This window comes from Lontra canadensis, unplaced genomic scaffold, assembly GCF_010015895.1.
Source record: "Lontra canadensis isolate GAN:19392208 unplaced genomic scaffold, GSC_riverotter_1.0 scaffold141, whole genome shotgun sequence".
NCBI lineage: Eukaryota > Metazoa > Chordata > Mammalia > Carnivora > Mustelidae > Lontra > Lontra canadensis.
In genome coordinates this window covers 2,484,321-2,496,341 of record NW_022631135.1, presented here as the reverse complement: position 1 = coordinate 2,496,341, position 12,021 = coordinate 2,484,321, and the positions used below count along the sequence as shown (strand labels likewise).

General features: G+C 38.4%; 1 protein-coding gene across 1 annotated transcript; it reads left to right on the top strand.

Annotated features, from left to right (window-relative positions):
* The first annotated feature begins 6,952 nt into the window (after positions 1-6,952).
* Positions 6,953-7,996, top strand: LOC116858612 (trace amine-associated receptor 4). Its single transcript, XM_032843455.1, has one exon. It carries the CDS (start codon positions 6,953-6,955, stop codon positions 7,994-7,996), a length of 1,044 nt encoding a protein of 347 aa, XP_032699346.1.
* Positions 7,997-12,021: the final 4,025 nt, after the last annotated feature.

Sequence of the window (12,021 nt, the reverse complement as noted above, 5' to 3'; positions counted from 1 at the left end):
CAATGGAATACTATGCAGTGATCAAAAGAAATGAAATCTTGCCATTTACAACGACATGGATGGAACTAGACGGTATCATGCTTAGTGAAATAAGTCAATTGGAGAAAGACAACTATCATACGATCTCCCTGATATGAGGAAGTGGAGATGTAACATGGGGGTTAAGTGGGTAGGAGAAGAGTAAATGAAGCAAGATGGGATTGGGAGGGAGACAAACCATAAGTCACTCTTAATCTCACAAAACAAACTAAGGGTTGCTGGGGGGAGGGAGGTTGCGAGACGGGGGGTGGGGTTATTATGGACATTGGGGAGGGTATGTGCTATGGTGAGTGCTGTGAAGTGTGTAAACCTGGCGATTCACAGACCTGTACCCCTGGGGAAAAAAATATATGTTTATAAAAAATAAAATTAAAAAAAATAAATAAATCCTTAAAAAAAAAAGAATTGTAAAACAGAAAGAAAATTAATAACATATTTTAAGTGGGAATCACAAAGCTATGGTGATAAGTGCCTTAATTTGCTAATCACTTAAATACGACAAATACTGAAAATGACAAATATACAATGATTCCTTTAAAGTGAACATAAACTATGTTAATACTATCTATTTGAACAACTGCATTTCTCTAATTCAGAGCCTTCATGAGCCTGAGTTATAACGGTTTTTAAATTCTGCTATAGCTGGCTAAATTTTTAATTAATACGTTTGGATAGCATAAAGAAAAATAAGATAATGAAAACTTATTTAAGAATATTTTTAATTTTTTAAAGGAGGGTGTGCATATGAAAAAAAGCAAAAGGAATCAAGGTCTATAGACTATAAAATAAATTTCCCTCTCGTCTTCATTCTTTTGTCTTATACACGTCCATTTTAGAGGCAACCACTTTCCTACATGTCTTTCTAGACATACACAAACAATCATATATGCACATTCTGTTCTCTCACACTTTAAAAAAAAATGGCAAAATACCTATTAATGTTGTTCTGCCTCTTGGTTATTTCACTTAATACACCTCTTAGGGGTTCATTCTATATCAGGAAAAAGGTTTGCATAATTTTTCAAAAAGTCTGTAAAATACCCATTATTTGGAAATATCATAACTTAAATATCCATGCCAGCACATGTACATTCATTGCCATATATCAGTAAATACTTCAGTTGTTTGCTTTTTGATATTCATTTTACTGCATCACAGTGATTCCGTTGTATCCCTTCACTTCTCCTTCTGTGATTGAGTACGGGGCATAGTGACCCATGCCTACCCGGAGAGGTACAGAACAGAACACAGTGATAAACTGGAATTAAACCCTGTCCTCTAGAACTTTGAACCCTAGTGGGGAAAAGGAAACATAAGAAGAGATGACCAGATATTTTGCAAAGCTTTTCAAGTATAATATACCTAACCTGAAGCTATTTTTCGTTTAATTTAGATCTATTAGTTCTTTGGTGAATGAAGAAAATCCTATTGAAAATTCAAATATGCAGTTTCAAGTACCTATTGAGCTGGTTTGTTTCTCCTTCCTTCCTTCTCTCCTTTCTTCCTTCCTTCTCTCCTCTCGTCCTTTCTTTTTTACTTATTGTGTGATCTTTATTTTATTCTATATCACTTTATTCTTATTTGACTTTATTCTTATTTATACTTTATCCTATGCTACTTCACTCATCTTGGGGATGAGCGGCTGAGAGGGGTTCTCTGGTAAATGAATGCCAAAGACAGAAAAGATCTTCCTAGGATCAAAAGGATGCCATTGTTTTTCCTTTGGCAAACTAAGTTCTCTCCGTAAAAACCAAGTCCTGGTGTTCCAGTCGTCTTCTTGGCCCCAGCGGAGCCCCCGGAGAGCTGTGATGATGGGTCAGACAGCTCAGAAGCTGACTGCAGCAGCCAAGTCTCTCTCTCTCTGCTATCATCTCAGAAGCTCCCTGAGGAGTTATTTTCATACATTTGAGCCTCAGCTTGGGCCTGGACAAACAAAGCCAGGACAAACAAAGCCATTTAATGGGTCGTAAGTCCTCCAGTATCTCTTAAAACAGTTTCATAACGAATTTCTTTCAGTTAAAATAATAATTTCCCTTTTTACTTTTCTGACTAGACCCTGCCTGGTGCAACAAAAAATCATAAAAATATACTATGATGTTACTAGTGCTCTGTCTAGGAAGAAGTTTGGAAGGAAAAGTTTTGTAAACCCAGATGAGCATAAAAAGAAAACCCAATATCTTCTAACCATTCCCATTCACTGAGGCTTTTCACTGTATAAAGAAAAATCCTCAGAGGACAAAATAAAGTTGGATTTTACTAGTTAGCTTATACTTTGATTTTAAATAATTTGATTCTATTTTTTTTTATAAATACTGACTCTCTGATGTTGTCTAAAGCATTGAGTATTGAAATATAACAGGTTTGTGTCCTTGATGGATGACAAAGTTATCAATGTAAACAACTGGAAGCTTGCTGTTTAGAACTGTAGTACACTAATAGAAACACTTTCCCTCAGGGTTCATGAAAACACCCACGTGGTGACAGCAGTTTTCACTTTCCATTTGGTTGGTTTAAACATGGTTCTTAGTGCTTTTTGTCTGGCTGAGACCTTCATTTGGAAATTGATGGACTTTGCTGCAGTGTGTATATCACTAACTGCAGGGCAGCAAAAGGAAAAGATACAAATAAATCAAATTCTCACTAGGGATTAAAGTATTTAATTTTTATTTTCTTTTTAAGTGATGTGGTCCGTTGTGCATTTTATTTTACTGATTTATTTCTCTAAAGATTTTGTTGATTTATTTTAGAGAGAGAGCAGCGAGCATGAGTGGGAGGGGCAGGGAGAGGGAGAGAGAGACTCTCAAGCAGGCTTCCCGCTGAGCACAGAGCCCAAGCAGGGCTCAATCCCAGGACCCTAAGATCATGACCTTAGCTGAAACCATGAGTCGGGGGCTTATCCGACTGCCACCCAGGGGCCCCGGGATTAAAGTGTTTTAAAATGTCTACCATTTGGTAAAAAATGAAGTGAGCACTTTTTGAATTTTAACTAAGTTTTCTCCTTCCTTACTCTTCCTTCTTTCCTTATCCTCACTTGCCCCTTTCCTCCCTTCCTTTCATTTTTCTCCACTCTGGCCTTCTGTGAGGTCAAAGAAATAGTCACACGAACGGATTCACCCTCCCAGAGCCAATTCTCCGGTGACCTGCTGTAATCACTTCTCAGGCAGCACACTGAATGTTGTTACAGGACACACCTGTCCAAAGTAGGACCAAGTAGGTAATGCAGCCTCAGGAGGCATACTCTGTGTATATGTCCTGACGACAGCTAATCTGCCAAGAGTCTTTGTAAGACCTTGGGCCTTCGTGCCTTTTCTGGTCGAATATCAGCAAAGAGGAGAGCCGGTGAGGCGCAATGCCCAGTTGCATGGTAAGAAACCTTAGCACAACAGACCATTCATCTCTCAAAGATTTCAGCTCCAAATTACCTCTTTAGACAAATTCTGGTGAGCCAGGGAAGAATATATTAAAAGAAGAAAAAGATCAGACGCATTTATCCTTGGTTTTTTGGGGTTTTGTTTTGTTTTGTTTTGTTTTTGCATGTTGAAAGGAAGCAACCTTAAAATACTGATCTAAAAAATAAATCTAGATCATTTTTTTAAAATCATGGAAATTCTAAAGAGGCAATGATAGGAGGAGCCATAGCAGTTCTTTCTGAAATCTACTTCACAAGGAAGTTCCCTTACCTAAGAAACTATTTTATGAGTGAGATACATCAAAAGAAGATAATATCTTTTTCCCCCCACAGAAATAGTCTCAGAGGTAAAACGGCTGAGCTTGTCACCAACAAAGGGAAGAAAAATCATGCCTGATGAAGCAGGTATGATATGTCCTTTGCTAAAATTTCCGCTTTATTTATAATACATTATTGAGCTTGATGGATATTGTCCTTATTTGGGGGAAATACATATATATTAATAGAATTTTAGGTATTTAATGTTTAACAGAAATTACTACGTGAGTCCTTTTTCATTTTTTCTTTGCAATTCTAAGGAAATCATTCTTTCAGAGTCCTTTGTGTCTGTTTATGTTATCTTTCCCCTTTAAGAATTAAGTTTGAGATTAAAGACCATGCAATTCTTCCTCCTCTCCAGAGTTCTTTGCAAGTGTTCCTTATTACCTCCCAGCAAAAATGACTAATAATTTCCTATGCTTGCCTCCTGTGATTGTTTACAATGTTGTCGTTCATTTGGCCCCTGGAAATGTTATTGGTTAAAAAATAATAATAAAAAAAATAAAAGGTATAACAATAATATTCTCTGATAAAAGTGAGATGTCATAGTGGGTTTAACTTTGTTTAAAATTACTTTATTAAAATTATTGTATCTTTTTTGGAAGTGCATCTTCAAAGTAAAGGAACCTATTCTGCTATGTTCTTAAATAAAAAACAAAACCCTCATTGCACTTGATTTCATGACACTTTCCTTGTTTAAGGAAGCAGGAGACCAGCAGCCACATTTGCTTTTGTAATTTGGGGCCAAGAACTTACAGGTAGAGGTTTAAAGTATTATTACCTTTGACATTACCTTCACAATTCATTCATGTAATAACATTTTTTAAAGATTTTATTTATTTGACAGAGAAAGAGATCACAAGTAGAGAGAGAGAGAGAGAGAGAGAGGGGAGGAGGAGGAAGCAGGCTCCCTGCCCAGCAGAGAGCCCGATGTGGGACTCGATCCCAGGACCCTGAGATCATGACCTGAGCTGAAGGCAGAGGCTTAACCCACTGAGCCACCCCTCATGTAATAACATTTTAAGTAAATGTGTATGTCTTACTCTTTTTGTCTTGCTCTAACACTTAAATGTTTAAAGGCTTCCCTGATTGAGATAACCTTGGGTCAGAAACTTGAGATTAAGTTCAGGAAGCTGTTTCATACCTTCTTTCCTCCCACACAAGATAAGTAAGAGGAAATAAACGACATTCACTTTACAAACCCAAGAGTTTAAGTTATAGCAATTCTTTCAAGCATTAAGATTTCAAAAATAAAACTTCAAACTCCCCAAATTATACCATGAACTACTGAAGAGTATACATTTTGTACAAGGAATGCTGTGTTTATGGAAAGGCAGTGACAAATGATTAATTTTCTGGTACTTGTTAGCTACCTATAAAGATAATTTTAAAGGAATTAAAGAAAAAATTTTAAATTCACAAAAACAAAGAAAATAAAAAGCAGAATAAAGTTAATTTAAAAAGAAGTTAATTTGGTATTTAAGACTTCAATATATTCAGGGACACCTGGGTGGCTCAGTGGGCTAAGCCTCTGCCTTTGGCTCAGGTCATGATCTCAGGGTCCTGGGATTGAGCCCTGCCTCGGGCTCTCTGCTCAGCGGAGAGCCTGCTTCCCACACCCGCCCCACCCCCCTGCCTGCCTCTCTGCCTACTTGTGATCTCTGTCAAATAAATAAATAAATTTGTTAAAAAAAAAAAAAAGACACCATCTTAATAAAAAAAAAAGACTTCAAAATATTTAGTATTTTATGGCTTAAGTGATAAGTGATCAGATAATTTGTGCTGTTTGTTCCAAAGTTGATAATCTAGTCTAAAAAGGACTGGAATAAGTCTTCATCCTTTTTACCTCTTACTTCTCTGTGTTTTGGTTTCTCAAGTTCAACTCCATTGCATAATATTTGATTGACACAATTAAAACCCATGTAAAGAAAAATGCTAATCTGAGAAGTTAAATTATTATATCCAAATAAAATGTGCCATAATGTTAAAATGTCAAATAATACACAATAGAAAAAATTGCTGAGCTATAGTAGCAAATATGGTAAATTATTTTCAAAGGTACTTATATTCTCATTTAATGTTTTCTTCTCAGGCCAAAGTCCTTTTCTCCAACCTGGCTTTAGAGCTCAGTAATGCTTGTCGTTGGTCATCAGAGTCATCCATCCAGTCTTGTCCCTGGAAAAACAAATCAAACCTCAGTCCTACTCTGAGTAAGTCAGTCTCATTATTCTCCATTTTCAGGGCAACAGCATAAATTATGTAAAGTGACAGTTTAAACCATGAGCACCTTTGTGTGTCAAATTTGTTACCAATAGAAGCCTTGCAATCTGTGGCCGGGAGACCTCAACTTAAATTTGAATTCATGGATGCAGTTGCTAGATGAAAGGAGATAACCCATGAGATTTACAGAATCTTTCATTTCAGTATTTCCTCCTCCTTTTTTCTGAGATTACTCATGCATATAATTTTGTAGGCTTTAGCACATTTTCAGTTTATCATTAATTGCCCTAAATGCAAAAAACCATATTGTTCACACTGGAAAGAGAAATGTTTCTTAAATTGAATAGGACATAACAAGCAACAGGATCCAAAGCATATGCAAATACCCACAAGAGAAATTAAGGAATGAAAAAAAGCACAATCTTTAGACTGTAATTATTGTTTGAGCTAAACACTGAATAACAGTTCCATAAGTCCTGGTTACTCCTGAGGGGATTCTTGATCTGTCTCTAGATTTAGAATCCCGAGTAAGGGCTGCATAGTAGTGCAACCAGAACATGGGCATTTACCTAGGTTGCTTAGGTGGTTATAACTGGATTACTTCGATGTTGGGTGACAATATTCATTCCGTTGTCTTTAGTTCCTTCCTAGTTAAGGGACAGTCTTTAGACTAATAGGAGGGGCATCTCCAGAGAGCCAGTGAGAAATGCAGACTCTCAACCTCCGTCCCAGAATCAGAATCTATGTTTTAAAACGATCCCTAGGGGATTCCTGCGTACATTAAAATTTAGGAAGCAATGCTCCTGGTAGATAGGGAGTTCAACTGGGGATTAGAATTGCAGCTAGCTGGGCCTTTCAGAAAATTTGTCCACCAACAATTTTCATTATTTTTCCTCTTTCTTTTATAGAATGGAGAGAAACATAGTACTTTTGGAAAAGACTAATAGTATCCACAGGACAAAGACGATGAATTCACCTGATCTTTGGAACCCTCCAGAAGTACAGTTTTGCTTCGCTTTGGTCAACAACTCATGCCCTAGAAATGTGAGGTCTGTGTTGAGTGTGTGTACCATGTACATTGTCATGATTGGTGCTATAGTGATGACCATGATGGGCAACCTGGCTGTGATCATTTCCATCGCCCACTTCAAGCAGCTCCAGTCCCCAACCAACTTCCTGATCCTCTCCATGGCCACCACAGACTTTTTGTTGAGCTGTGTGGTCATGCCTTTCAGTATGGTCAGGTCCATCGAGTCCTGCTGGTATTTTGGAGACCTCTTTTGCAAAGTCCACAGCTGCTGTGACATCATGCTCTGTACCACGTCTATTTTTCACCTCTGCTTCATCTCTGTGGACCGCTACTATGCTGTCTGTGACCCTTTGCATTATGTCACCAAAATTACCATCCCTGTAATAGAGGTCTTTCTGTTCATCAGTTGGTCCATCCCCATCTTTTTTGCCTTTGGCCTGGTATTCTCAGAGTTCAACATAATTGGTGCAGAAGACTTTGTTGCAGCCATTGACTGTACAGGTTTGTGTGTATTGATATTTAACAAGCTCTGGGGGGTGCTGGCCTCCTTTATAGCCTTTCTTCTCCCTGGGACTGTAATGGTGGGGATTTACGTACACATTTTCACAGTAGCTAGGAAGCATGCTAGGCAAATTGGCATGGGTCCTACCAGGAAACAGGCAGGGTCAGAAAGCAAAATGAAAGTATCATCCAAGAAAGAAAGCAAGGCCACCAAGACTTTAAGCATAGTCATGGGAGTGTTTGTGCTGTGCTGGCTGCCCTTTTTTGTCTTGACGATCGCAGACCCTTTCATTAATTTTACAACTCCTGAAGATTTATACAATGCCTTCCTCTGGCTGGGTTATTTCAATTCCACTTTCAATCCCATTATATACGGTATGTTTTATCCCTGGTTTCGCAAGGCTTTGAGGATGATTGTCACGGGAACCATCTTCCAGCCTGACTCTTCCACCCTAAACCTATTTCCTGCAGATGCTTAGGCAATGTTCTCCATTCTCCAAGATTATTTTTCGGTCAGGGAATCTTGGATGCTCTTTCCCCCAAAGGTAGGGCCATGGACTTGCTGGATAAAGATAGTCTTCGTGTTGGTGTTGGACACCTAAACAGGAGGAATAGATCTAGCTTTCTGGGTGTACCAGAGCTACCAGATTGGTCAATTTCTGGGGTTCTGGGGAAGGCATCTCCAATAAAAAGAAACTCTGTCCCATGGTTTGCTGATTCCTGAATTTACAAAGGATTTGGAATTTCATCCCTTTGTTTTAAATCTTTTTTTTTTTTTTCTTGTAAACATCAGAGAAGGAGACACAGTTACTTGATCTTCACACTCACTGGCAGCCACGCTGGGTTAATCTAAGTCTTTCTTAAGATTATTGTTATATTTTAGAGGAGTGGGAGAGCGAGCTTGAGTACACTGGGAACCTAGATTATTGAGCATGTGAGTGATGTGAATGTGAAGGGGAGAGGGAAGCAGACAGGCTCAGCTACTTTCTTTCTTTCTTTCTTTTTTTTTTTTTTTTTTTTTGGGTGGTTGTTGGTGGTGGTTCTGACTTAAACCTCTTTCCAAAAGGATTGATGTGAAGTTTGTGATATTTTGATTAAAGTCTTTTTGAATAAGAAGAATGAATAAAGACAGAGTTTAGGAATATATTTTTTTCATTCTCCCAATATATAATGTAAATATATACTCATATATGTGGAGAGAGAACATGGGTATAAACATATAGGTGGTATTTCCACCTCTTTGAGTGTCTGTATGTGTATACTAATTATTCACCAAGCTTGATCTTCATTCACAAACTAAAGTTCCTGCCCTACCCCAGAGTTCTAGGATAATACTTACTGCCTCAAATGTCTTTTCACCTCTCTTTCTGTCTTTCTCTTCTTTCTACGCCATAAACTTATTTTATCCTCTACAATCTTCTTTTCCCCCTTCACACCATCACCCTGTCTCTCTAATTTGGTGGTTCTTCTCCACCAGGGACAGATTTGCCCCTTGTGGACCTTTGGCAATGTCAGGAGACGTTTTTGGTTTTCACAGTCAGGGAGGAAGTGCTACTGACATCTAGAAGGTAGAGCTGAGGAATACGGCTCAGCTGTCTACAATGCACAGAGCAGCCCCCACCAAAAAAGGTTATCTGGCCCCAAACTTCAAGAGTTCTGTGGTTGAGAAGTCCCGCTTTAACCTTAGCTAAGCGCACAGCCTCAATATTCACATCTATGTAGACTTCTTTCAAATAGATTTATTTCCAGCTATATCATTTCTTCCAAACTTGAGTCCCTCATTTCTTATGACCAATGAAGTATCTTTCTGAATGCTCCATCAAGATCTCAAACTCAACGTATCCAGCATCCTCCCTCTATGGGCACCCTACCTCACCCCAAACCTGTTTCTCGGATTCCAGCTTTGTATCAGAGTTGAATGTACACAGGTGTGTTGGTTCCCCGCTAGACTAGAAGCTTCTTTTGTATGACGCTGTACCTTTCTATTTTCCATTTTTTGTATCCCACAGTGTCTGATATGGTTCCGTTTCCATAAAAATCTTTGAACATGTTCACTGGATAACAGAAACATAGAAACTCTGAAGAAAATGAGAATTACTCAAATTCACAGAAATAAATAATTATAAGGTTAGACAAGTGGGGGCGCCTTCTCTTGGGAGAGAAGATGGAAGAAAGAGCCTATTTACAAAGAAGAAATGGATCTGAATTTAATTCCTGTTCTCTTTGGTCATATGTGCACAATATTCTATTAGGGAACGTGGGGACAGGGCCAACAGAGGTGCTTAGAGGAAAATGACTTACTGACTCAGAAACATTTGCAACCTTTAAAATGAAGCTTTCATGCTCACAGAGTGAGCTTCCTGAGAATAGAAATAAGATCTTCCCTTCCCTTTCCTAGTGACTCACTAGTGGAAGTGCTTCATAGAACCATTTGGTCATATAGAAATATTGCTCACTATCTTGTAATGGCAGATTGGGAGATTTCTCAAATGCAGATATTCAACAGAAGGACTCTTCCAGCCAAGTAGAATATATCTGCAAACTTAGAACTGTTTATATGCAGCTGATGCATTTTATTTATACCTTGGCCTACTTTTGCAGGAAGGAAGGTTGCTTTTCAGAATGATAACCTTCAGACACTGATAAGTTGAAAAGAGAAAACTTGTTAGCAGAGGTTTTAATGTTAAGTGCATTTTATTACAATAATTCTTATAGTAATATCAGAATATTTGGTTAAGCAAACCCCTCCATTCTATGATCTGGCCAAATGACATCACACATCCAGGCAGGACATCTTAACCCTAGAGGTTTCTAATGTTTATATATATATATTTATATAAATTTTAACATAATTATACATAATATGATCACATAATACATATAATCATCTAATTACATGTAATTATATAATTTATACACTTTAATTTGTATAAAATTGTTTATATAACTTTGTATAATTATGCATAATTATATAAATATATTAATATAATCATAGTACATAATAAATATATGTAATATAATATATACATGTATACATATATATACACACAAATATGTAAATCTTAAATGCTATTGTGAACGTTTTTGCTTTTTTGACTCTATCCTCACTGTAAACTATTTATTGGGAGTGACTCATTACTCCAAAACACATTTAATAATATCTCTATCAGGTTGGGCACTTCCAATACTCTCTGGATCTACATGTTCTGTTGAATATTAAGAAGCTCCAGTGGGGCACCTGGGTGGTTCAGTTGACTGGGCATCTGCCTTGGGCTTGGGTCATGGTCCCCGGATCCTGGGATGGAGCCCCACATCGGGTTCCCTGCTCAGCGGGGAGTCTGCTTCCCCCTGTCTCTGCCCTTCTCCCTGCTTGTGTGCTCTCTTTCTCACTCTCTCTCAAATAAATAGATATATTTTTTTAAAAGTGTCTCCTGAGGACTGTATTTATTATTTGGCCATTTGAATATAGCATATTTAGGTCTTGAGATGTTTCAGCAAATTATTATTATCATCCAAGGACAGGATTTGAAATCAAAATTAGGTTTTGAGATGCTTAGTGGAGTACTGGTTTATTCTTCAATGGTTGCAGGAATACAGTCCCGCAGGAGGCTATATCCTCTGCCCCTAATCCTGAAGGCAACATGCCAGAGGCTAGGGTACTCCTTCTGTTTGAAGAATCAAAGCAGCAGGAGGAGCTCCTCAGGCTTTAGGCTGAGCGAGACCTCCGTCCTGCATCTGATGGGGTAACGGAGCACTGCAGGATGGCAGGAACGTTTTACCATCGGCTTTCCGTGATGAGACTTCCTTCCTCTTTAGAGATTCAGCAAGGTGGTTGAACTGCTAGAACCTAGGGACTGAACAGGAAGGGCAGCCCTTCACTCAGGACATGACTCAGTTTGTCGTTTGATCTCAGAATAGCATACAACATGTGACAATATCAAGGAACTTGGATCTGAGGCCACAGGTCCTTTTTGCAGGCCAGCATTTTCTTTTGCCCACTAAAAGCATAGCTAAAAAGAGGAGAAATGAAAGAGCAAGTGGAAGCTTCTGTTGCAGTCATAATCACTCCTTACCTTCATAAAGACCTTTGGTCATGTACAGAAGATGCCCGTGAACATCAGCTCAATTATTACTCAAAACACCACCACAAGCTCTTCCCAAGTGGGAGGTGTCTAGTCCTAGGAAAAGTGACTCATTCCATTATTATTCCAAATCCAATGTTCTTTCCAGAAGGTATCTAGGTTGACTAGAGCAGCCATTATCTCAGGAGGACGATGGCTGCCATGGACACCGTGCTCTCTGTATTGAAAACCACTCAGTTCAATAAACATGTACTGAGCATCCACTATGTGCCAAGGGCTACTTTGAGTGTTTGTGGTTCAGAGATGAATAAAACTGAAATCCTGGCTTCAAGGGAGTTACGGTCTAATAGGAGAGACATAGGCACTTAATTACACAACATGGTAATATGTTCTGTGATAGAGCCAGGCACAATAAGCTATGG